Below are 27953 nucleotides of genomic sequence, written 5' to 3'. Positions count from 1 at the left end.
TCCCGAAGTATATGAATCAAGATGGCGGACACCAGTACGTAGCTTACCAGGTTAGGCCATAATTTCAGGTAAAAATACTACGGGAGTCACTTGGTTAGTCCCCGAACTCGTAATGAAACTAAAATAAGGAAAATTGAAATCATGGCCAAACTCTAACCTGGTACACATACTACGTTCCGATGCCCGCCATCTTGGTTTACATACTTCAGGAGCATCTCGTATCTACTGTAAACTCATCGGCGCGAAACTGGGGAGCGGAACTTGATGACATGGCCGTATCTCTCCCTGGTTTATACCGAAAAAAAAAACGTTGTTCTAGCTATTAGCCCAATGTATATATTGGTATTGTTGTTATGGGTCGTTTCATTGATTGACAAATAATTATTCTCTCATATTATAAATATTTTTACATTGTTCATCCCATCTGACGAAGACATTTTATACTTAAGCTGCGCCACGAGAGAGCAAAATGCAGACCCAATATCAAATAAAAACAGGCAAACTCCAACTGCATAACCCTGGCCTCCGCTATCACACTTAACACACGTTTTGAGAATGTAACCAAAGTAACAGCAATCTTGAAATGCAATAACTCCACCCAACTAAGTGAATGTACAAGAAACCAAATGCATATTTTTAATACATTTATTCTTGTGGAATGAGGATATTTATTTCATACCATGTAATATTGCTTATTTTTGCCGTGGTCCTTACTTCATATATAAGTTTCAGAATAACATGTTAGATTCGCAACATTAAATTGCATTACGAAGTCGGAGCAATTTTTGAGCAACCAATATTTTTTTCTGGTATTAAATGTGGAAGGAGTCTCGAATATTAAATCATCTCCTCCTTCCACCACGACCTCCTCCTCCACCACGCCCCCGTGAGCCACCTCTAAAACCTCCTCTAGAAGGTCTACCATGTCCAAATTGTTGTCCTCTCGATGCACCAAAACCCTTTTTATTCCCAAACGAGGGTCCACCCCGAGAAGGCCCCCCACGGCCCCTTGAGCGTCCACCACCCCGAGAAGGCCCTCCATGGCCCCTTGAGCTTCCACCACCCCAAGAAGGCCCTCCACGGCCCCTCGAGCTTCCACCACCCCGAGAAGGCCCTCCCCGTCCCCTTGACGATCCACCACCTCGTCCACGTTGCATTTTACGTTCTCTCTCTTTTCTTTCTTTCAATATTTCATCAGGGCGTTTGAGTTCTGATTTCACTCGAGGGCCTGATTGTCCTCTTCTACCAACTTTATTGAACTTGAACCCTGGAATAAAATGTTTTTATTTCCATCAAATGAATACATTGAAAAATACAAGCAATGAAAATGATCGGTGCTATATGGAATTTCATAAAAACACTTTTCTCGTATTAGAACTAACAAGGCTGCCACAGGGAGGCTTACCGGTATGTCTGTCATGCTTGTTAAAGATGTAGGTTGGTTGAACATGCGAAATGTCTAAAAATTATTGGAATACCATATCACACTCAAAATCTGTTGCAGGAAGAATATATTTAGGCTTATGGCCAACTCGACCTAGCCATCCCAGTGCTGTGTCCTTCTCCTTACTGTGAGAATAGGATACGCATACGATAGATTCACACAAGAGAGGAAAGCCGATTAAAACACAACTTAATTATATGACGAACCACGGCCTCTCATATGATTACCAGTCCATGTCGGGTATGGGATTAGGTATTTGTAAGTAAAATAAGTTGTAATAACAAAGAGGTAATGTCAGGATATGATTAATTACCTCGTCTATTAGTAGCCCCACCACCATCCTCTCCTGTCATTTCATCCTGTTCTTCTTGTTTTGTTTTATCTTTCCATTCCTGATAAATATTTTTCTTATATGATTTCTTGATTATGGCTCCACTTTCTGTGCGGATTTTTCCGTTCTTTATTGACATGTTGGATTGCAGCTGAATTTGGATATTTTAACAGTGTTAGGAGTCACAGTGTGTGAATTATTGTTGGGGTGGGCAAATTACAGCCCGTAGGCCGGATCAAGACCACCGTAGTGTTTCATTCAGCTCACTTGTGTCTACTGAAACTATGACAATAGTTTTCATGAGTATAAATTTCCGTTGAAAATCAAGTCATAATGACCACCCCAATTGTTACGTTGCACTTATTGTTATTATATAAACATTGGTCTATAAACTGTTTTTTATTCATAGTTTTCCATAATGAGTTGCAAGCCTCCAGCTTTCGGGCCCAGTAACCAGGTCTATTTTTTATTACTGGCAAATTCCGGAAACTGTATAATTGGGCATTAGTAAATACCAACTGAAGCGTGGTAATGTGTATGAATATGATGCCGGCATCTTTAAGAGTTTTAAAAGAATTGTATAAAAGAAAATACTGCATTTCATATGATCCTACTAAGAAGTTTCAAAGTGCAATCACATAACCAATGGTGTGAGTCTTGGAAAAATTTACAATGGAATTTGATTCGCCTACAGACCCGTTAAAACTTCAGTCTTCGATAAAAGACGATAAAACTTCGATAAAAGTTGAAAAAATTGCTCCAATGGAAATTTAGACTTGATAGACTGAAAGAAAACTTCATTTTTGATTTGACTTTAGTTTCTGTCGAAGATTTTGGCTCTGATCACCACCATGAAAAGCCTGGAAACATGATTGGACTCTACAGCCTTGCTTTCGAACTTCTGCACATACCTGAACAAATTTTTTCTTTTTTCTGTCCCAAACCTTGCGTTGTCCTTTTTGTTTTCGAATCTGAATAAAAACACAGAATTATAGAACGCAATAATTTTATTGAATTAAAACTTCATCATAATATCACACACCAGCGGTTCCCAAACTATGGGTCGCAACCCACTGGTGGATCGCAAAAGGAATCTTAGTGGGTCATGAAAAGATGTAGAAAGCTTATAAATGTGAATCTTGATTTCCAGCAATGGTTGGGATTAAAAGCAAATTTCGAAATAAACAGCAACTTTCGAATTCTTCACGTCTGAAACTATCTGAAATTGAAATAAATGTCAAGTCTATTATGGAAAGTAGCAAGAAACAGGCTCATCCTTCTCACTAGCTTCACTGAAAATTTAGTTTGAAAAAATAAATTTGTTTCCTCCATCAATGTTTTATTAATTTATCAAAGTTAAATGGGTCGCCATAAGCCATGATAATAAATAGTGGGTCCCAACTCTAGCAAGTTTGGGAACCACTGGTCTAGACAGAAAAGTCAATAAAATGAGCAGAGTCCCCCACACCTGTTAATCAGTTCTAGCCAAGACAAAAAGGAGGTGCTACAACCGTATGATGATGAGCAAAATGCAACAAACATCAGGCCAAATATTTCAATTTCCATAATCACTGAACAACACAGAGCACTATTTTAACGACATAAAGTCTTAACTTCCATGCTTCCCCACCTCACTTATGGTGTAGGGCAGTGGTTCCCAAACTTTTAAAAAAAAATTCCATGGCGGACCCCATGCAATTTTTTTAATGATTAACAGCCTTGTGCACTTATTAAAGGATCAAAACAAAAAATCAATGCGCCGCATAATGAAAAACAATAAAACACTTCTGCAGTTAGTTAACTTGTAATGACAGCAATTGAACTCTCTCTGTGACATCACAATAGGGCAGCCTTGTCAAAACCGAAAGTGAAAACTCAGCGTCTCCAGCAATGATTGCGATGCAGCAAAAGGCGACAAATGTGAATTTGCAAATTTGAGCACATAATTTTTGTATTATCAAGCTATAAGCCATATAACAGATATATTTCCCAGACCCTCCGAAAGTGCTTCACGGGCCCCAAAAGGTCTGCGGACCCGAAGTTAAGTTTGGGAACCACTGATGCAGTGTAATGAATTAGGTACAAACGCCACATTGAAGAGATCCCGCTGTTTCGGATAATAATAATAGAGGCTGGGGAGTTGCTCAAAGAAAAATAACTGATGCAAAAAATTCAAGCACTCACAGATTTGTCGTCGTCTCCCATCAGATCCAACACAGCTCCTGATGCTTCATGTTCAAACGAAGATTTTGAGATATCAAGACTGAGCCTGGAGTTGAATAAAAAAATGTGTAATGCAAAGGACAGTCAGTAAATTACATTACAAATTACAAAACTAGGACCTCCTAAGTATGCGCACCAAGATGGCGCACAACCTTAACTCAGGTTGTGTGCCAGGTTAGGATTCAGGTTATGCAACATCTTGGTGCGCATACTTCAGGAGTACCCAAAACTATATAGGGTGTCCATGAAATCTTGAAATTTTTTAAAATTGCAAAGGAAATTTATCGATACCATATATTGTTTCGACCCTATTAAATGAAGTAAAATTACTTAAACAATTACTGATTAAAAACAACAAACCTGGTAAGTTATATTGAGAACTGACTTCATAACATCAACATGTTTTTATCATGGTGCCCCGTCCGTAAATCGCTCAAGAATTGAAATTAAAAAGAAACAAGTGATTTGTGGTGAATGGAAAAAAATCAGAAAATTCAAATCCTGTGCCATGTGCTCTCGAAGATAATTATCGGTGGTAACTTGTCAAATGCTGTGTTCTGAGCAAAAGTAGGGGAAAATTCCATAAAAATAAATTGAATCTCACCCAGATTCTGTGTGATGATCCTTCGGTTTATAATTAATATAATGTTCTTCATCTTTGGCAGAATGAGAAAGTTTTTTCATCTTTTTATTTGAAAGTTCTGAATTAAATCAAGACGAAAATTCTTTATTGAACATATTTCCACCAAAAAAATACTGTAATGCTAATGGAGCGCTGTGGAGTCAAAGAAAAAATTACACCGGACTCGGAGCTATTGAAAAGCCGGTGCTCCCGAAGTAAGCGAACCAAGATGGCGGACATCGGAACGTAACATGGGTAACAGGTTAGGGTTAGGCGATAATTTTTTTCCAATTTTCCTTATTTTAGTCCTATTATCAGTTCGAAGACTAGCCAAGAGCCTCCCGTAGTATTTATACCTAAAATTATGGCCTAACCCTAACCTAGTACACATACTACATTCCGATGTCCGCCATCTTGGTTCGCATACTTCGGGAGCCCCGAAAAGCCTCTTGATTGACAAAAATCTTGACTGTCTGGCCTCTCCGATGCGTGAAGGCATAACAACAGGTTGTGAAGTTGCGATGTTTACACTGATTGAGAGATGGGGCCTTGTTTATGCCGAAGATTTACGAAAGTTAATTTTCTCAATCAGTATGCATATAATGCAAGGATGCTGTAGCAAGAGTGAAGCTGACTATCTTATATGACCCAATGGATAATTGAAGTCTTAGCTTACCAAAGACGCCTTCGTCATTTTTTCTCTTCCTTATACTGCCAGCAAAATCACCAATTGAAACCTGAAGTAAAAATTTTATATTTTTGCACCTTTTCACCCAGAAAAAGAAATTGAAAAAGATGGCTCAACAATCTCACATCTGGACCATCTAGTTTGTGGTTAGTGATGGCAGCGGCATAGCCAGGGGGGGGGTTGCGGGTCGACCCCCTTTCCCCCCCTTTTGAAATGTAAAAAAATTAAATCAATTTTCTGTATCATAGATAGCAATTTTCCGTAGCTTGATATGCTTTTTAGACCCCAAGACTAATAAAAACACGCGTATTCCAGCGTTCGATCGGACCCGCAAGCTGTTTCGATCTAACTTGGCAAAAAAAAATTTCCGAACCACCCCCTTTTGAAAATTTCTGGCTACGCCCCTAAGTGATGGATAATTAAATAAATATATGTTTAAGATGCATGGACTCCAGCAGTTAGAAGTGACAAGTGGTTGCTTAAACTACAATAAGTAAGCGAAGAGTCCAGTGATTGCCTTTCACAAACTTCAACTTCCATAAACTCAGAGGTATGTTGTGTTTCTAACTCGCTACGCCAACAATTGACGTTGAAACGAGATAGCGATCGAAGAGCGCCGACTTATCAATCTAGCGGCATGTATCCTTCGCTCTGACTCAATAGCGACATTGCATGTCCCATCACTAATTATTCAATAACTCGCTAATAATACGACATAATTCACCCGAATCGATAGGCTTCTGGTCCGAGATATTATGAATGTACATGCAAAATTTGGAGCAGATTCAACCTCGCTTTCGTGAAATATCGCGTAACATACGAAAGTGTCTAACAGACAAATACCTACAGACTAATACCTACCGATCGAGATCGATAAGTAATTACCTTATCAGTATTGTCTTCTTTCCCCATAAGTGAATGGTACTCTTCTGTTGTTACGCTGCTACTTGATGGAATTTGAATTCTGAAATAATGCGGTAAAATATAATACATATAAGTCCTCCTTTGCCTATTTTGGAACTCTTTATTCCTTCCTAAGCATAAAAACCAGGGGCCTCTGAAAGTATGTGCACCAAGATGGCGCACAACCTGAACATAGTATGTGTACAAGGTTAGGGTTCAGGTTGTGCGCCATCTTGGTGCACATACTTCGGGAGCGCCAAAACTAGTTTATTTATTCAATCTTTGCTGTATCCTTAGTTGGCGTTACGCACAAGTTCCTCTCCTGCTTTTGTGCAGTTCGAGTAGTTTATAATGTGAGCATAAGTAGGTATTTTTGTGATAATAAAGAACTGAAGAATGATAAAATCGTAATACAACGAATTCCGTCTCAAGAATGACTCTAGTGGGAAATTCGATTCGGGTTGGGCAAATTGTATGGAACGTGGGGACATAAGTTCGGACACAAACCAGGTCAGACAGCAATATCAATACAAGAATACCGGTCGGAGACCGAAGACTTATGGATCCAAAGTTAGACTATTCCCCAAAACAGAAACTGCGGTTCCGATTCATCCGCTCTTACTCCATAGTGACACTGTGCGTCCCATCACTAATTAATTAATAACTCGCTAATTATATGACATAATTCATCCAAAATCAATAGGCTTCTGGTCCGAGATATGATGAATGCACTATGAACATGCAAAATTTGGAGCAGATTTAACCTCGCTTTCGTGAAATATTGCGTGTATCTAACAGACAAACATCTATCATTTAGGCCAGGGGTGTGCAACCTTTATTGCAGGAGGGCCAGATTCAAGTGATTGGGTGAAGCCACGGGCCGCACTTTTTCCTTTAAGGTACAATTTATAGTAGTTTCAAGCACAAAATATATTTTTGCTAGCTAGTTTTGCTAATATGACAATGGCACTAGGGTACTTGTACTGGCTTTGCGACGCAAAGTGATTGGAATTGCTCACACTCAAAACTCGTTTCGGGGGCACACCATTCAAAATTGGCACATCTTGCGGGCCGCAGTTTGCGCACCCCTGATTTAGGCTATCAACATACTTACCGATCAAGATTGATACCTAATGAGAGGTCCGAGCTATATTGTGAACTTAGCTAATCTTAAGATATTTTCAAAGCAAAAGTCTTGAAATTAGGTAAGAATACCCACTTTGAACATCCATCTTTTTCTTCTTCATGAAGTTTCTGTTTCTTGTTCTGATATTTCTCGATATATTTTTCATTCTGTTTTCTCGTTGCCTGCATAGCTTTGAATCCTGAAGATTTCCCAGTCGAACCAATCTCAAATATTGTCTAAAAAAAGATGAGAGATTTTTAACTGAATCGAATATTTGAATTTAATTACATTCGATAAATTAAGTTCTTGACTTCTTGTATATATGAATAACTTTTGTTTGAGTAGTTTAACTAGGAAAATCATTATTTTGCAATTGAAGCTTCCCTGTATCCGATATTTGAAAATGTTATTTAAGAATTTATTCGAAATAGTAAATTATTTAATTTTGCCTTTTCTGCCATATTTTCTCATATGATCACAGAATACAGCATAGTGATGGATGTTAACTGTATTTCTGGCAACTAGCATTTTCCCAGACGGTTGTGCATGACCTTTGATGTCATCAGTTTCAGGTGACTGATCATGACCAACCACCTGTGAAGGTGATGTGACTATGTGCACTCAGTAGTGTTGTGCACAGTTCAGTTGGTGTTGCTTATGTCTGTATGTGTTACTTTAGTTATTGCTTTGGACATTGCTGTTTGATTAAGGCATTTATTAAATATACTTTAGAGTCACTTTAACAATGGAGCCAACAGGAAATATATTCTGGCCATCTCAGCAATATTTGCTCACATAATTACAGCATCCATTGTCAAATTCAAACCTTGAATTTTCTGTACTAGGGAAACAACAGCTAGACAGTGATAAAGGATCCACTCACAATAAACCAGAAAACAGCAAAGATACAAGTTGTATGCTCCGTATCTGTCCCGTTTATCAGTTCTTAAGATGTCAGGGTATTCAGAAAGCATGTTAATGTAGGGAGACAAAGTGTCAGTGCAGTAATAATACTCTCATGCACTGAGTATCATGCTCCCATTAAAGTGAATGATACAGAATCGACAATGGTTAACACTTGATGCTACAAAAGGGTCCGTCTTCAACGGGTGGACCTCGGTCCGAATCCGGACCTTTTGAGTGCTAAATTTGGACCGCGGCTACTTCTTGACGTTTTGTAAAGCATTTACAAGATTCTCAGAGCATCGACTCACTCATCAAGAAGATGTCAATGCCGGCATAAAAACTGAAGTTTTAGTAGCTTCTTCATACATTTTTCACTGATTTTTAGACATGGTGGTGAACATTAACTTGTTTTTGTAGTATATATATTCGAACCCCGGTGATTTTAAAAGTTTGTGTACGGACCTTTGATGAAAATAGTTGAGTAGCCCTGGTCTAGACCATAGGTGACAAACATGCGGCCCACTAAAAAATTTTGTGTGGCCCGCGAAGCATTCAAGCGATTCAGTGCACGTTAGGAGTGAAGTCATAAATCTGGGTGTTGAGTGTTTTTTGTATTTTTTTTAAATTTTATGCGGCAATATATCATTACATAACGTCAGCTATATGTTCGTTTGTGGATGAAAATTAGCAGTTATCATAGTATGACTGAAAAGTTGTGTGGCCCACTCACTCAGCGGTGACTGATTAAATGGCCCGCGATAGCAAATAGGTTCGTCACCCCTGGTCTAACCCCTTGTTCAGGTTAAATTATCGAAATTTTACATAAAAAATGTATGCAGCTGACTAACTATTATGTGCGGAAAAGTCACTGGAGTCCTCGCCTTCGCAGCGTCACATAGCGGCTATGCCATCCGATTCCATCTAGAACTATAAACTAGGACAACCGATAAATTGAATAACCATTCCCCACAATTTAAACATTATTACCAGATACTTACACTGTTTGGCTTATATGATTTCATGCTTGTTAACAATTGTTGTCTGAGTTCTTCAGAAGAATCTATTGCGTTTCCTGAAAAAATAAATAAATATTAATGAAATGAATATAATAGACTTAATTGTAGTAGTAAGTGTAGACTTAATCTAGATTTTCTGTGTCATACAATGACATGAATAGGAAAGGATTTACATATTTATCCCGGGGGAAAAGAAAGCCTATAAGACGGCTTAACAATAGGGCAAACCACGGCCTCTCGTCCGGTTACCAGTCCAGGTCGAGTATGGGATTAGTTAGCCAGTTATTTGTTTTCGTAAGCATGGACTTGATTGTGGAGGAAGCCGTAACCGACCAGCAGTTACGTGAACCACCCTACGACGAGAAGTCCAGCAATACTCTCGCACATGATCATCCCCACATGAGATCATCCATTGCAACTCTTAACTTTATAGTACTATTAATTATTATAGATCTTTGTCTCTTGGATATAAAACTACAAATACTTGATGGTTTGGCATCATATCCCGCAAGCATTTGATTCCAATCTCGATATTTTTATTACTTCACTGCAATATAGTATTTTCCAGTTATTTTTTTCCTTTTAATTGAGCAAAAAAAAATAAATTCCATTGCAAAACAGAAAAAAACGAAATTTCATCTCAAATGTCTCAACTTCAAAAAGGAAATAACAGCTTTAGTTTAACGGGTTCTCATAACTCAAAATAAACATAAAAAAAATAATGCTTCAATCAGAATGCCCACATTATACAGACTTTGATTCTCAAAGTTCATGCTCTGAAGACCTTCAGATATACATAGAATTTTCCTATTTATCCAGAAGAGTGAAGCCAATAGGACAGCTGAATAATATAACATACCCTCAGGTATACATAAAATAGGATTTTCCCCATCCATCCAGATGGGAGAGGAAAGCTGATGAGGCATCTTAATCATATAGCATACGACAACCTCTCGACCAGCGGTTAAGTGTACCACTCTATGGCGATGAGGAGTCGAGCATTATACATCAATTGGCGACATCAAGCTTCTACCAAAACAACTTATAACTATTAATTAATATTTAAAAATTAGGAACTCACTATAAGCTGGATGTATTCCAATTTTTTTATCTTCCAGAATTGCTTTGGCTCGTTTTATAGACTCCGAAGAAGCAACAGGTCGAGACCGAATATATTGCCTGAAATTTGAAATGTAAAAGAGTCAAGAGCAGTGTAATACCCAGAATATAGTTAGGCATGTCAGTGCCAGACCCCCCCTCCTATCAAAACGTAGGGAAATTTTTTTCCCCTATAATACGTAGCAATTTTTGTAGCTTGAAACGCCTCCTAGGCCTCTAGACCAAAGTTTCCCACGGACCCCCCACGCTCTGTCGTATCAATTTCAGTGCCTAACCAACGAGTAAAGATAGTGACGAGTTTCATCCCCAACACAACACAAACGACATCATGTGATGAATTAGCTTGCTTTTCACTGCACAACTTATCTCGGAGAAATTTGTGACAAGCGAGTAAAGATAATGTTTTATCCACAACACAAACGACATCAATGCGATGAATTAGCTTGCTTTCCACTGCACAATTTATCTCGGAGAAATTTGTGACAAGCGAGTAAAGATAATGTTTCATCCACAACACAAACGACATCAATGCGATGAATTAGCTTGCTTTTCACTGCACAATTTATCTCGGAGAAATTTGTGACAAGCGAGTAAAGATAATGTTTCATTCATAACACAAACGACATCAATGTGATGAATTAGCTTGCTTTTCACTGCACAATTTATCTCTGAGAAATTTGTGACAAGCGAGTAAAGATAATGTTTCATCCACAACACAAACGACATCAATGCGATGAATTAGCTTGCTTTTCACTGCACAATTTATCTCTGAGAAATTTGTGACAAGCGAGTAAAGATAATGTTTTATCCACAACACAAACGACATCAATGCGATGAATTAGCTTGCTTTTCACTGCACAATTTATCTCGAAGAAATTTGTGACAAGCGAGTAAAGATAATGTTTCATCCACAACACAAACGACATCAATGTGATGAATTAGCTTGCTTTTCACTGCACAATTTATCTCGGAGAAATTTGTGACAAGCGTACCTATAGACCGGGCGGCAAGTCTCGACCTGTATTTTGTCATCATATTTATAGAAGTGAAGATAATGCCTCACGAAAGTAGGTTGTTGCTAAAGGATTTTAATTGACTTTTCTGACAGCAATGGATATTCGTCCGCAAAGCTCAACCAAAAATCTGCAATTTATCTTTAATTGAAATCAATCATTAAATATCGAACAGACTTTTGAAGGTGCTCCCGAAGTATGCGAACCAAGATGGAGGACATCGGAACGTAACATGGGTAACAGGTTAGAGCTAGGCGATAATTTTTTTCAAATATTCCTTATTTTAGTCCTATTATCAGTTCGAAGACTAGCCAAGCGCCTCCCGTAGTATTTATAGCTCAAATTATGGCCTAACCCTAACCTAGTACACATATTACATTCCGATGTCCGCCATCTTGGTTCGCATACTTCGGGAGCCCCCTTTTGAATATGTTGCGGACCTCCTCTGCAGTTGTCACGGACCCTCGGGGGCCCCAGTTTGGAAACCCTGCTCTAGACTACTAAAAACCCGTGTTTTCTGGCTTCCGGCCGTACCCACTAGCTGTTACGGTCTAACTGGGCAATAAGAAATTTCCTGTCTACGCTCCTAGTCAAGAAGACCACAAATTTATATGGGACTTATTCACGACACCATATGTATTCATGTTGCTCCAAAAAAAAAACCTCACCAACAGTCAGTGATATATTGCAGGATACTCTATTTCAAGTTAAACCATATTGTCTATCACCCCACACAAGGTGTAATATATTGGGTAAGCAATAAAGAGAAATAAAGTTTTCGGTCCTGCAGAACAGTGTTTCTCGACCTGAAAATATTCTTTGGTCGTTTATTTTCTCAACAAAATTTTATAAAAGTTGACGATTTCATTTCTAGTAAATTTTATTGTTCATATTATATTTTTGTATTGAAGTGTTGCTCAGTAGGAATTGTATATGTGAGTATCACAGCATAAAAACTTGGCAGCATCTGTTTTAGTGAACCATAGTCACAAATTCAAAAACCTGCTGATTGCAAGCAAGCACTGCTTTCTCTATTTGAGGTAGTTTCTGTGAAATTTAATTTTGCAGCCATAAAGGCACTCACTACCTGTCGTTTAGTATGTGGGCATATCTTCGGATCGCGGAATTTTACAAAATAAATTTATTAATAAAATATGAGTCGCCTGGAAAAAAGGTCGGGAACCACTGCTCCATCATATAGTAGGATTCTATGTATCATCAGATGATTACATATAGCCTTCAGTTCAGAGTGAATAGAATATAGTAGCTTAGTATGTGAATTATTGTCAAGAGTTTGTTTTGTTTACAGTGAAGATAAAACCCAGTTTGGAGCAAAATTAGGATATAAGACAAATTAAAAAAAAATAATAATGATTATTAAGCTCGCATTTTACCTCAGGTGTTCTTAACCTATAATGAAGAACAAATTAATCCACCAGTGTTTCACTAAAAAATCAGCACTACCCCTTATTTAGCTTTAATTTTTATCTAAAATAACTCGTTTTATAAAGAAGATACTTACTTATAAGCATTGGTAGATACTTTTAATAAATTAGCGATTTCGTTTTCTTCAGAAAATATTCGCAGAGTTGTGTTTTCGTCGTCGATGACAACTTGAGGAGCTCGACCAAATAAATCTTCCCAGTCTATAAAACAGATCATTTTTATCAAGGCTGTGAGGTCATATATTTATTGATGACAGATGTTTTTAGATAGCAGGATATGATAGGATTTACATTGAGGAGAGTTGATAAGACGGTTTAATCCTATGACGAACCAAGGCCTATCGTCTGGTTACCAGTCCATGTCGGGTATGCGATTATTAGTTAGCCAGTTATTTGTTTCCAGATGCATTGACCAGATGGTGGAGGAAGCCGTAACCGACCAGCGGTTACGTGAACCACCCTACGGCGGCGAGGAGTCCAGCAATCCTTTTGCAAATAATGACCAAAATTCAAACCTGCGAACCCACTCAGGGTAATCAGAGATGCAGTGGCGAGCGTATTTCTAACGCTTAGCACAATTCTCGCCACACCGCCGAGCCCAAATAGAAATATTACTGGTTTGGCATATTCTTGTCTAACCAACAATTCCAGAAGTGTATGAATAAGCAGCTGTTTTTCTTTTCTGGATTTAAAATATCTCACAAAGAGATTCCAGTGTTGATTGATTTACAGTTGTGCATGCACAAAACACTAATATATTATGTGCATAACCCTATCGTAGTGATATTAACTATAACTCCTACAAAACTAAGCTGTCTGCTCCGTAACTGCCCTTTCTGTCGATACTTCATCAGTAGGGCCATCAAAAAGCAAGTTTGATTTAAGGAGATATAGTGGCAAAGATATAACATGCTTATATACATTGAGTAACTTTCCCCCTATCTGTGGCATTCTGAGTGTGACTTTTCCAGTTTCTTGGGCTAGAGATCTAACCAATCAACATCACATATAACTGTCTTAAGCAGGAATATTCGAAACGAATCAAAATAATGAAATAAAACATTTTAATCTAATATTAGTTTGTTTGGTTTTTTGAATTGTAATAAATCGTGATAAACAAAATTTACGATTGAGTTTAAAATGAAAAAAATTGTTATTTGGAGAAGCACAATTCAACCAAAATTAGGCTTCATTAGTCATGTAATGATTAAAGAAGAGAAAACACAATCAAAACTATGTTTAACTACTTTTTATGCATCGTTTTATACTTGACCTCTTGAATATACAATGATTTGTGAATGTATCTTCGTTGAACGAGACTCAATTAATAATATAGTGGTAATTCCATATTAAAAAATATGCTTTTTAAATAATAAATTATTCAGTCTTGTTAGAAAAGTTATTTCAAAATGTATTTAAAATAGAAGATTATTTAGTAACTGAAACCCAACTTTTTATGCATCGTTTTATACTTGACCTCTCAAATATACAATGATTTGTGAATGTATCTTCGTTGAACGAGACTCAATTAATAATATAGTGGTAATTCCATATTAAAAAATATGCTTTTCAAATAATAAATTATTCAGTCTTGTTAGAGAAGTTATTTTAAAAATATTTAGTAACTGATCATTCAAATCAGTGAATCTCAAACCTTTTAAGCATCGCCCCCTTCTTAGGATTTGTCAAGTTTCACGCCCACAACTCAAAAATAACTAGCTAGCAATAAGCTACAAATAACAGATAGTAAGGCGAAAGTGTATTTATTCATAAAACACATTAAAAATACATGAATGGAACATAAATAATTAAATAAATGAAGTTTTGAAACGTAAATATCCAAAATAAAGCAGGCAAGATCAAATCAGACAATAATTTTCATTTTTAATTAGCTTCAAGCCCCCTCAAAAAATTGTCTACGCCCCACCACCGTTTGAAAACAACTGATAGGAATCCAAAAAAAATCTCCTTACTTTCATACTGTTTTCCTGATCTTGCAATATTTAATGATCGGCCCAAGAATAAATGGAGATCAATCAAGTAAGCGACTTCGTCAGGTGATATAAGAGAATAAGCCGTTCCAGTCCTCCCTGCTCTCGCTACTCGACCTGTTTGAAAGATGAAGAATATTAAATGAAGGTATTTCACTATCAATGTCAATTTTTATTATACATAATATACAGGGTAGGATGTCCATAAAGTCCCTTCACAAATTTGTTATGAAGTAAGTTCTCAATATATCTTCCAGGTTTGTTGTTTTTTATTCAGTAATTGTTTAACCCTTTCCATGCGATTTTTATTTTTTATTAAATAATCGTATTTGCTACGCCGATTTTATACATTTGTACCCCCACAACTAATCGATCAACTAACGAAAAACTAATGATCCTCTGCTGCTCACTGACGGCTCGTTGGAAAGCTTATTTAAAGAGCTTGCAATTGGCAATTAAAAAAAAAAGTTTTTTTAAAAGCGGTGGTCTGAGTCACAAACCGGATAGAAAAAAGGCATTTTTTTTTTTCTTAGGAGTTGAAACTTCAAACCGTGATAAAAAATAGAAATATTCGCTAAATCCTTTACTGATACCGCTTCGTGGTTGGCAAACAATAGCATAATATTGCTGTAGCAATTTCGTGATCCAACTCAAAATACTTTGGTAGATGGAATGGATAATAAAACTCGTAAACGAAAGCGAGATTTACCGCCGCTTATGTTAATCTCGAAGAAGACTTCTTATTAATAAACTAAAACCCGGAAAAACTAGACCAACAGTTTGCAACCGATTGCTAAATAAAACAGTGAAGTACATCAACGTACCCACCGCAATCTAGCGACTTTTGTCGTTAGTACGTATACGTGCCCACCGCACCTGAAATGGTTAAGTTTGTTTACTTCATTTACATCTTTGAGGGCCAAAACAATATATGGTATCGAGAAACTCTCTTCGCAATTTAAAAAAAATTGTGATACTTTATGGACACCCTATATATTAAATGCAGTATGTAGCATGGGAAAAACTTAGAAATCTATCAAGAATTGTAATTGACATCTGGAATGATCACAATTAATTAAATAGATTTCAAATCAATACTATTCAATGTCTAAAATTGTAGCAATAATTCAGATTGGAAAAATTATTATTTTGATCAATAGAACCATTTGATTTCTGAGAACTATAAAAAATAATATTGAAGGATGCAATAGTATAGTAGTCAAAGCACAGAATGAAATTATGGTATAGACGTATCAGTGAATACTTGGCTACAGCCAATCCCAATAAAAAAAAACGCCTCTCAAAAATCAAAGACTACTAGTAAGCACCAGTTTTGTTCGTGCTGGTTACTTATCGATCCTAAGATCGGTAAGTATGTTGATAGGTATTTGTCTGTCTGTATGTCTGTGTGTTAGATGCACGCGATATCTCACGAAAGCGAGGTTGAATCTGCTTCAAATTTCCAAGTTTTTCTCATGCTGCATACTGCATTTAATATATAGGGTGTCCATAAAGTATCACAATTTTTTTTAAATTGCGAAGAGAGTTTCTCGATACCATATATTGTTTTGGCCCTCAAAAATGCATGTGCATTCATCATAGCTCGAATCAGAAGCCTATTGATTTTGGATGGATTATGTCTTATAATTAGCGAGTTATTAATTAATTAGTGATGGGACACACTGTGTCACTATGGAGTAAGACCACTGTTTAGGGGGATCCCCTAACCTTCGATCGATAAGTCTTCGGTTTCTAACCGATATTCTAGTTTATACCTTACCTACTCTATGAACAAATAGTTTCGACTTGGCAGGGAAATTATAATTGATAGCGTTGTCCAACATTGGGATATCGAGCCCACGAGCTGCGACATCTGTTACTAGTAACACCATGGTCTTCTTGTTTCTGAACTTGCCAATGTTAATTTTCCGTTCTGTTTGATCCAAACTGCTGTATACATAAGAACAATCGATTCCACATCGAGAGAGAAGCTATGATTGAAATAAAGAATCTTAACAGATTAAAACAAAATGCACAGGGAATGCTATTTCATCCAGATAAATGTACAATCATCATTTTGTGAAATTGGAGTATCACATTATGAGCCATATTTTAGGTTTGTCAAATTATTATCTCAATTTTCCTACATTTGCATATTCAAACTCATTAAATGTACACTTCCCAATTTAGAACATATTCCATTCAGAAGAGCAGGTGCTCCAGAAGTATGCGAACCAAGATGGCGGACATCGGAACGTAACATGGGTAACAGGTTAGGGTTAGGCGATAATTTTTTTCCAATTTTCCTTATTTTAGTCCTGTTATCAGTTCGAAGACTAGCCAAGAGCCTCCCGTAGTATTTATACCTAAAATTATGGCCTATCCCTAACCTAGTACACATATTACATTCCGATGTCCGCCATCTTGGTTCGCATACTTCGGGAGTCCGGAAGAGCAGATTGTTTGATTTCGAATTGTCGAGATAGGGGCCAAAATTTCGGACTCTCAATGGCAATTTTTTTCTACATAAAACCCAAAAAGCATAGAGTTTACTAAACACGAATCCACAGCACGGTTTTTACCATCCTGATATTAAAACATCATTCAGCATACCAGTCTTATATACTCCACATGATGTTTGGTGGCTGCAAACACAACAGTCTGCTCATGAGGTTTGACGATGTTGCGCAACATATGAACCAAGACCGCTGGTTTGTCTTCACATCTCGCAAAGAGAAATGTCAGCTGGAAAAAAAAATTTGATGAATATTTTACAAAGCAGGTAAATTTTAGAACAGAAATATCTTAGAGGTTGTCATTGGATAAGAATCTCCAGACTTCTAGAATCTAGAACAATGCATGAGGAATTATGTACGATATTACTTTATAAAAGAAATATGGGTACCCCCGTAGTGTGTGCACCAGGTTAGGGTTAGGCCATAATTTTATTCCGATTTTCCATATTTCAGTTCTGTTACGAGTTCGGGAACTGTCTGTGTTAGCCAAATGAATATACACCCTGCCCATAGGTTTCAGTTCCTTTACACAACTAGATGTGAAGTAGGCGAACAAAATTGGTTAGGTACCTCCATATTGGTACACACACTTCTGGAGCGCCCAAATATGAGGTAATGCTTCTTAAGTTAATATAGATATGTCTATCCTGTGTTCAAAAATACAACATAACAGAACAACAAAATGGGCTCGTAATCTAAGAGCCTCGTTGCAGATCGATTAGTCAACAAACAATCCTGAATATTTTATGCTAATTCAGCGCTAGCACATCGCAAGTAGTAGACAAGAGCCTAACACTTAGAGCCTAAGAGAACTAAGAACTAAGAGAATCCCATGCAGCTCATCGGAATATTTGAAATAAATTGAAGTAATAGCCTTCAAGCGAAAAATTCAATCTTTGAGCAAAATTTTAAAGCGATTGGTCCAGAAATCAAAGAAAAAAGCGATTTTTTCTGTGGCAAAGAACAACAAGAACAAGAGTGCCAGCATAAAATGCAAAACGATCGCTATGTCCACTAACGTGTTCAATAAACCTACCTTTAGCTGTTCACTGAGCTTTGAGTCGACGTCCAACCTAATCAAAGTAGGGTCATTTAGTCCTGCTTTTGCGAATTCGACAAGTTGTTTCGGTAAAGTTGCAGAAAATAACAAAGTTTGTCTCTCTGATGGAAGACGGGAAATAATTTCTTGAAGTTGCTCTTGAAATCCAAGCTCAAATAATCTAAAGTAAAAAAAAATTGAAGAATCTAAGGGGTATCAAAACAATTTTGTGTTCTAGGATTTATAAATTCCAATCAAGTTTTATTATTAGTGGGCGTTCTCGCCTAGTTATTAAGAGCATTGGACTCAACGTTGTTGGCATCACAGGTAACAGATTTCAGGTTCAAGACTTATAACGTCCATAACCTAATCTAGGATGTAATGGATTGTGTAAGCCAACTTTTTTAAGGAGGTCTAATAAAATATATTTAGCGGTTGTGCGGACCTTTTGTCGATGGCAATACCCCAAAAAAAATTAAACAGTACAAAATGCACAAACATGACATGAAATGAATGAAGGACAAAAATTTTATGCCAGATCCCAAATTGAACAGCTAAAATAGATGAAACCAAGCGAAAAGCAAAAACATCAGGTATCTTTTACGAAAGTTTTTTCAATTCCTATCATTTCCCTCAAAACCATTTCCCTGCGGTAACCCCTCGAGGCCCATGGACCCCATTTTGAGAACCCCTGGTGTCAGCGATGTTGAACCAGAAATATTTTGAGTATCACATTTACATAAAATCCCTATATATCAACCTCCGTTATCGATGTTCACCAACCTGTCTGCTTCATCAAAAACAACATATTCAACACTTGATAATCTCAGATCCATTTCCATCAATACATGCATTAACCTTCCTGGTGTGGCAACTATAATATCAGGATTGCCGTGCAACGCTTCAAATTGGTCGTCTATCTTTGATCCACCGAGTATACAGGCTGATTTGAGACTTGTGAACTTCCCCAACTAAAAGTTAATAATTACCAGTTAATGATTTGCAACGAACTTTTGGAAGAATCATTATCTTTCTGGATCAAATTTACCTAAATAATTTATTACAACCTGGATGAGATGGTGGGAATGAGGATTGAACATCAGGATATTTAAAAGTGATCCCAATATATTTCCTAGATTCTAAATCAAAGTTGATTGACCAGTGGCCAAAATTAGAAGCTGAAGGATATTCGCAGGTTGGAAGAGGAGAGCGCGACCCATAAGTTGTACCAACAATGGTTCGTATAATTGAAATACCGGAATTGTTACGAATATACACATGCCCAAACTGTAATAATGATGTAACAATTGGCAATATCTAGAACGCAAAAACATAAAGTGTTCAATCATCTCACTTAAGCCACTGCTCTAAATAATACATCGTCATTTGATATCTGATACCAGAGCATGTGCTCTGAGTATTTCTAGTTCACTATTCTTCTGATGTCAATAGTGGAATATATTCATACTAAACACAGTCATATATTTGTTTGATTGCTGTTGAATCAAAAGCACAATTGAGATGCCCTGAGTTTGGTTTAGCAATTAAATTAATATTGGGAAGTTTCAGTACTGTTGCCACTACTGCAAAGTAACATCAGCTATCTAATTCCCTTGCAAATCAAATAAAGAAAGAACGAACTTCATAGAAAATGCCAGTTTGTGCAATTGAAAATCCAAAAAGATAGAAATTTCAAACTTATCCCAGTGATAAGAAAGATAAAACAGTTTGACCATATGGCAATTCACTGCCTCAGTCATTTTACAGGTTCATGTTGAGTATGGGAATATGTTAGCCAGATATTCATTTTAGATGCACAAACTGGGGTATAAAAACCAACTGCGTATACCAGGGGTCTCGAACTCGCGGGCCATTTGCGGCCCGCAGGACGATAGTTTGCGGCCCCCGCCTTGGTATAAAATGTTTAATGTTAGTGCGGCCCGCAAGTCACTCAACTCAGTTAGAATGATTGATGCATTTAATATATGATCAGGACAAGTAGAGCAAAACAAAATATTTTATAATCTATCCCCCGAAAGGAATATGCGGTATGGTAACTATTGGGATATGCAATTTCTGCCATCCTGTTTCTATGCCATTTCTCTCTACCTGTATCATACATGTTTGTGTTATTTTCTATTTAACTGATTGGAGTATTTGGTTGTATTAAGATCTTTGTTAACAGTTAGACTTACATTAGGTTAAATGTGTTATGCTTCATTCACAAACATTGGATTTATACAAAGACACTCAAGTTGGTAATCTGTAAAGAATCTGCTAATCAGACTTCCCAACAGTAACCTACTAGTATCGGATGCGGCCCGGACTCACTGAGGCTCTGTCTCGGCGGCCCCCAGGTAAATCGAGTTTGAGACCCCTGGCGTATACCCTTACAATGACATGCAAAAAAATGATAGTATGGATAGCACATTGCCAATAAAACAAATACTTTGAAATAGCACACAAATAAATAAATTCACGAAACCATCAAACTGAAAAAAACTTAATACATGATTTTTCATCTTCATTATAAACAAATTTTTGAAAACTTTCAGCTCCTGACCGACCTCTTTTATGAACTGCAATGTCTGAAGAGCCAGCTCTCTAGTTGGTGAAAGAAGCAATCCGCGGGCTCCAGCCTTGCTGCTTCTAGTTTGCAATTTCTCAAATAACGGAATCAGAAATGCAGCCGTCTTTCCACTTCCAGTCCGTGCCATTGCAACAACATCTCTACCATCCATGATTACTGGAACGCACTAAAAATAGAGGAGAAAATTAGCATATTAGGTTATTATTCATCGATCTTAAGATCGGTAAGTACGTTGATAGGTATTTGTCTGCTTGTGTGTTTGTCTGTTAGACACTTTCGTATGTTACGTGATATCTCAAGAAAGCGAAGTTGAATCTCCTCCAAATTTTGCATGTGCATTCATCATATCTCGGACCAGAAGCCTTTTGATTTTGAATGAATTTTGTTGTATAATTGGCGAGTTATTATTTAACTAGTGAAGGGACACACGGTGTCACTGTGGAGTAAGAGCGGATGAATCGAAACCACAGTTTCTGTTTTGGGGGATCCCCTAACTTTCGATCGATAAGTCTTTGGTCTCTGACCGATATTCTCGTAATTATATATCAGTGGCTAAATGCATACAGCCATATCATGAGACAGAAACACCTCATCACTTAGACTTTGACTTAGACTAGATCAGGGGTCGGGCAAGGTTTTTGGACATAGACTGGCGGGCCATGTAAGTGTGACGTAAAAGTTACATTTTATGAACAATATTTACAGTTTTACAAAAGCAAAAGTGGAAAACAATAAGCCTCGTGCCCAAAACTAAATTTAATCCCAATCTCAACAAATTCCTTGAGATATTTTTCAGCTAAAACATCAAAATTTAGTTTTAGTTTGGTTGTGGCAGCAACAGGCGGGCCAGATAGAAATCATGACCAGTGTCAAATGTTACCATTCCAGTGTAAGATCATATGCAGTGGCCAGAGGACTAGAGATTAATGTCGGTGGCTTGCTAGCTAAGGACATTAGATATGAAATACATGCCCACCAACTAATAATGCAGAGTGCAATTGAATTCTTCCGGCAATGCAGATTAATTAAAAAATATATCCTTAAAAGCACAGTAGCTCATTATACCCAAAGGTAGGTAGGCTATACAATTATTTTATTTTTTATTACCTTCCAAGCAGCTAGAAAACTAATGTAAAATTCACACTAGATTTATTATCTAAAAAAATAAGCAATTTTTGTTGTAATTAACAAGTAACATAAAGTGAACTGCAAGTAGCTTCAAAGCATATAAAATAGTTTAATAACTGTATATCTACTTTTGGGTCACCCTGTATATCAGTGGCTGCATGTGTAAAGTTCTATGCCACCGGTTCTCAACCAGGGGGCCATGGCTCACTGCTGGGCCACAGACCTATTAAAAATTGCTAGTTGTATTTGTGTTACTATAGTTGATTTTGATTGTAGTACCTATGATTGATGATGCTGTTTTTGCTACTGAGTGGCAATTTTTATCCTAATTATTGGGGTGGAAGTGTCTATATCTGCCGAAAGGTTGTTTTTTTGGACACGTTTAGTGGCCATAACGATCGTTTCAAAATTTTGTTGTTATTGTTATTTGTCTCCGTCTCCATTTTTAAAAATCGCTTTCTCTTCGAATACTGGACCAATTGCTTTGAAATTTTCAGTGGTTAAAGATAAAGTTTTTCTCCAGAAGGCTATTACTTTTTTTCTCGCTATGACGTCATCAAAATTATTGCCACTGGGTGGCGCTACGTGTCCATATATTTGAGCATAGCTCTCTTGTTTATTGTAGTTTTTCCTTGCATGAATAGCTAATGGACCACAGATCTTCTGTGCAACAAAAATAGACCACAAAAAAAAAGAGAATATCGGTCAGAGACCTAAGACTTATCGATCGAAAGTTAGGGGATCCCCCAAAACAGCGCTCTTACTCCATAGTGACACCTTGTGTCCCATCACTAATTAATTAATAACTCGCTAATTATATGACATAATTCGCCCAAAATCAATAGGCTTCTGGTCCGAGATAAGATAAATGCATTTGCAAAATCAGGAGCAGAATCAATCTCGCTTTCGTGAGATATCGCATGCATCTAACAGACAAACAGACAGACAAATACCTATCAACATCCTTAGTGATTAAAATCGATGAGTAAAAAGTTGATAACCATTGCTCTATGCAAAAAGAAAAAAATTCCTCAATTACTGTGCGACTATATACATCATTCTTTGGATCTCACTAGAAGCAACCATGCAGATACAATACATCTTATTTTATATCAGTAAAAATCACAATTTATGTCAAATGTTACATAATGAGTCTTACTTTTCTCTGTATGGGTGTTGGAACTTTGTATCCTTTCCTAATGACTCCTTTGAATACAGGATGAGATAGACCTGAAAAATATACAAATAGATAAATCAGGATTCCTTATGAAGAGTTGTGCTAAACATTCATACGGCTGGGCTCAAATATATCATGAATAGGGATGGCAGAATTGAGTCCGGATTGGATTATAGAATTGATTCTTCGCAGAATCGACTCCGATGCATTGGAATCGATTCTCGAGGTTAAAACTTGGATTGCAAACAATGTGTAACGTTTTGTGGCAATTTCTTCACATATATGTATAAACTGCTTCACTGCTATATGTTGAGTTGCTACGACGCCGCAAACTTCACTTCACTCGTATATATATATATTTCGCTAGAAGGCTTTATTAACGCCTATTTATTTTTAAAATCTGTGGGTTCTAAGGAATTCGTTTTTTCTGTGCGATTTTGTCTCCTGTGACAGATTGGATAGCCATAGTTCCGGCCTTCTTGTCCTTCCAGAATTTGAACATCGTTCTCTTGTTTGATATGGTATTGTTTAGGTGTATTGTTTTTCGGTAAGATATGTCGAGGAATCGAGAATCGGATAAAAACCGAATACTTGTAAGTACTCATACTTGGCATCCTTAATCAGGAACTATATCAGCGTCCCACCGAAGTGGTTCATCAGACCCACTTGTGTCTGTTGAGATTACAACAATAGTTTTCATGAATATCGATGAAAATAATGTCATCATGACCATGATCGTTATATTGCGCTTATTTTTATTGTATAAACGTTAGCCTAGCTGTTGGACTAGCTTTTGTAAATTTTTATTCATAGTTCTTCATATCGAGTTTGAGACTCCGGCCCAGTAACCAAGTCTATTAACTGTAACTGGTCCAGTCAGAAGAGTAATTGCCCACGCCTGGGTTAGATTAAACTTGCAAGATAGTTGCTTGATTAAATAAATAAAATTCGAGAAATCCAAAAGTTTCTGAAATATCTTCTGGGTAAAGACTCATTAAACCAGCCCATAGATTGAAACAGTCATTACTTATCGATCTTTAGATCGGTTAGTATTTTGATAGGTATTTGTCTGTCTGTTAGATGCACGCGATATCTCACGAAGGCGTGGTTGAATCTGCTCCAAATTTTGCATGTGCATTCATCATATCTTAGATTAGAAGCCTATTGATTTTGGATGAATTATGTGGTATAACTAGCGAGGTATTAATTAATTAGTGATGGGACACGCGGTGTCACTATAGAGTCATGAATCGAACCCGCAGTTTCGATCGATAAGTATTCTGTCTCCGACCGATATTCTCATATATTTGTTTGATTGCTGTTAAATCAAAAGCACAATGAGGATGCCCTGAGTTTGGTTTAGCAATTAAATTAATATTGGGAAGTTTCAGTACTGTTGCCACTACTGCAAAGTAACATCAGCTATCTAATTCCCTTGCAAAGCAATCAATGGACTAAACCAACCCATAGATTGAAATCCTCCAGATTTCTTTTTCTTTCTATTCATTTGAGCGACGAGTTTCCTCGTGTTCAGCTCCCCTTCGGATTCATAACCATGATCAAGAAAAGAAACAAGATCATTTACAGAATCCATTCCTTGAGATTCATCTTCTCCTATTTCATCCTGTAATGTGTATTAATTATAAATAAACTGGTTTACTCCTTCAGTAATGATAAGGATTGAGATTTGACCGAGTGAGTGCTTGTAAGAAAAATAGCATAATAATATTTATTGCAGGTATAGGATTGACAGTAAGGCGGCTTGGTCAGACGTCAAACCGCGATTTCTAGTCTTCAGTACGGCACACTATTCAAATTCCAAGAATTTCCCTCCATTTAGTTCAATAAAACAAACAAGGGGCGTCTGGCACGACGACAGATGCGTCATATCGCGCCATGCTTTTCTGAATAATAATCTAAAACCTCTTGAATGCCAAGATTAAAATATTTTTCCTTCAAATAAATCGGATTCTTTTTCCCAGAGAAATTCAATGATAATGTTTTAGATTGCGCTTTTTTGTAGTATTTTGCGCAACCTCATTATAGTCTACTGTATTTTCACAGATATTGAGGGACAAGAATGTCCAGACGCCTCCCAAAGAAGTAATTGGTTACTCTGAAACGAGACAATGTCGGTCGATCTGTATAGCGTGCCGTACTGGTCTTGCATGTATTAACCACCTAGTTGACTACCAGTAATAAAAAAAAGAAAAAATCAAGGCCCGGACATAATAAGGAAGCTGGCGATTGATATGCCACCGAAGTGATGAAATTTAATTTTCCAGATCAAGAAAAATAAAAGAAATTTGTTGCTGATATGCATAACAGCATAAGGCACATATTTCAGGAGATGTTAAGTATAATTCGGTTAATATTTAATACGGAATTAATATTTTAATTCGGTTTCCTTCGATAAAATGTACACAAACATTGGTAATATCGGAAAAACTGGCAAAACCTCCATTAACATTAAATACATATAAAAACGCATGTGCCAGTTTATCAATAGGGTGGCTTAGCCACTTTGCGGCCATCAAGTTCATCGATTAAATTAATGCCAAAAAAAATAACGAACCGCGACGATATTTCTCACCGTTACCGTTCACTTATCTCCCCCAGCACTGCAAAATTACACTAAAATGCGGCCACAAACAAAAAAGTTACGACCGAATACCCGACCGAAGAAAAAAAATGGACCATTTTTTCATGAAGCCAACTACCCATCGTCTCTTTAAAAAAGCTTGATAATCCATACAAATATAAGAGATGAAAAGATGAAACCTGGCAGGTGGGTAGAGTTGTGTTTCTTTTACCCATCTTTAAAGTTTCGCGTTTCTACATTTAAAGGAGGGGGAATAGGGGGGTGCGCATTTCTAATACCTTGATAATATCTTTGTCGACCAATTTCAGAATTTGCGACCACCGTGTTTTTTTCCGTTTGATTGCTGTGATGCGGTGCTTTGTTCATAATTTGACGCGTTTTGTTTGAACTAACTGTGTTCTTAAAATATATGACGGTCAAAAATGCAATTAGTGCATTTTTGCGGAGCGCTAGCGACCTTGGGCGCGCAGCTGCCACGGAATCCAGTCTGGAATGAACCTATGGTGAAAAAATTAATGAGTTAAAAATATTGGTTTTTGTTTTATAGCGGTTTGAATGAAATTGTCCGCAGACTGGCTACACCCCCCTATGTACAAACAGACAAGTGTTTATAGTGTGTACCCAAACTGCTTAATGCTGTAATGGAAACTGTGTCAGCAAATTGACAAAAGTATGAAAGTACGGTACCGTACACTATATCTGCGTTGACCTGTTGACAGGTTGAACTACAGATATACAAGATACCGATACGGTACCAGGCTACGAAAACAAGTAGCTTGGTCTATCGCCTCTAATTGCAAAATTACCCCTTAACTTACCTCCATTTCTTTAACTTCCTTCCTTCTAATTTGTACTTCCACGGATACAGCACGTAGCGATCTTCAAAACGCAAAACAGTGACTCTTTTTTCTTGTAATTTTCAATCTTTGATTGATACCACCCTATTTGCAAACTAAAACAGCATTTCAGCGGATCATAATATGATGCAATATCATGCAAATCTCAGTGTATGCTATCAGATTTATTAAATGGATAGGAATTCACAATCTTATATATGGATTCTTCATATGTCTTTGTGAAAATTATTGAAGATACTATTATATATAGTCTGAAGTAATAATTATATGTACTATATAGCTTGGGAAGTATGGTATTTTTAATTTTTCACCTATTCATAGAAATTGCCTCATTCTCACGATTTGATTCTTGTCTAACATAAATTATAATTAATTGTAATTAGCCCGACGCCCTTCTTATTCTTTCTCGCATTTTTAATTACTATTAAAAACATGATCTGCGTAATCATGTGATGTTCTTGTTCCTTGTAATTTTTATTTCTATACCAATACTTTCGGGGAATTGATTTCTGGGGCCTCTTAACCGGGCCTAAAACTCAAAAATTTATATTTCTTCTATTGTAATTATGATGCCTGCTTTAGAGTGTCCTGTCTTGGTAGAATCTTACCTTAGGGGTCGGTCGACCTTGTTGACCTTGGAAGTCTTGCCCGTCCCCTTCCGTATACATTTTTATGCTTATTGTTATTTGCTCATGCTTATTGTATTATGTACTTGTATCGGAAATAAATCATTATCTATCTAGCCTGGGCAATTTACTCTCATAAAATTCAGTCTGTTTCTCCCAGCACAACCATCACCACATCAACACATGGGTGTTGAACTACATGCCAGATTCAAATGGTCACTCCCCGGATTTGTGCATTTTATTTTGAATTTCGGACAAGAGCACATGGTGACATGAGTGAAAGAATGATGAGCTATATAATCAATATCTTATAATAGAATACGGTACCTAAACTTTGTAAATGTGAAATTATATTCTAATCGTACTGTGGTATGCAATAATGCTAACACGCGCTCGACCACCACATCACCTAATTCTATTTAGCCGGACTACGACAAACGAAAACCAACATTAAGTTACAAATGTTTAATCAGAAAAAAATTCAGACATTCAAAATAAAGCACGCAAAAGCTTTAATCAAATATAAATTACAAAATGTTCAATATCAATAACCCATCACCCAACGGGCATTTCAGAAACGGGCTAATATGA

General features: G+C 37.0%; 1 protein-coding gene and 2 non-coding genes across 4 annotated transcripts; all 3 read right to left on the bottom strand.

Moving 5' to 3' along the window:
* Positions 1 to 629: 629 nt before the first annotated feature.
* LOC120326619 (ATP-dependent RNA helicase DDX54-like) lies at positions 630 to 27600 on the bottom strand. Of its 2 annotated transcripts, XM_039392939.2 has the most exons (21): positions 27477 to 27600; positions 26698 to 26781; positions 24742 to 24901; positions 23260 to 23330; positions 20950 to 21138; positions 19166 to 19353; positions 18380 to 18563; positions 17441 to 17572; positions 16608 to 16818; positions 14810 to 14944; positions 12914 to 13037; positions 10341 to 10438; positions 9242 to 9315; positions 7431 to 7573; positions 6194 to 6272; positions 5297 to 5357; positions 4603 to 4699; positions 3960 to 4044; positions 2687 to 2746; positions 1758 to 1926; positions 630 to 1267 (listed from the first exon to the last, which is right to left on the bottom strand). In XM_039392939.2, exons 2-21 carry the CDS (start codon positions 26701 to 26703, stop codon positions 843 to 845), a joined length of 2691 nt encoding a protein of 896 aa, XP_039248873.2. In that variant the 5' UTR covers positions 26704 to 26781; positions 27477 to 27600; the 3' UTR covers positions 630 to 842. The 2 variants fall into 2 exon arrangements, with proteins under 2 accessions (XP_039248873.2, XP_077967805.1); XM_078111679.1 differs by lacking the exons at positions 24742 to 24901; positions 26698 to 26781; positions 27477 to 27600 and adding an exon at positions 24282 to 24288.
* LOC120327328 (small Cajal body-specific RNA 8) lies at positions 8248 to 8378 on the bottom strand. The gene has a single exon (XR_005567528.1).
* On the bottom strand, positions 13647 to 13776 carry LOC120327329 (small Cajal body-specific RNA 8). The gene has a single exon (XR_005567529.2).
* Positions 27601 to 27953: the final 353 nt, after the last annotated feature.

This window comes from Styela clava, chromosome 4 (assembly GCF_964204865.1).
Source record: "Styela clava chromosome 4, kaStyClav1.hap1.2, whole genome shotgun sequence".
Classification (NCBI taxonomy): domain Eukaryota; kingdom Metazoa; phylum Chordata; class Ascidiacea; order Stolidobranchia; family Styelidae; genus Styela; species Styela clava.
This window is presented reverse-complemented; position numbering and strand designations above follow the sequence as displayed.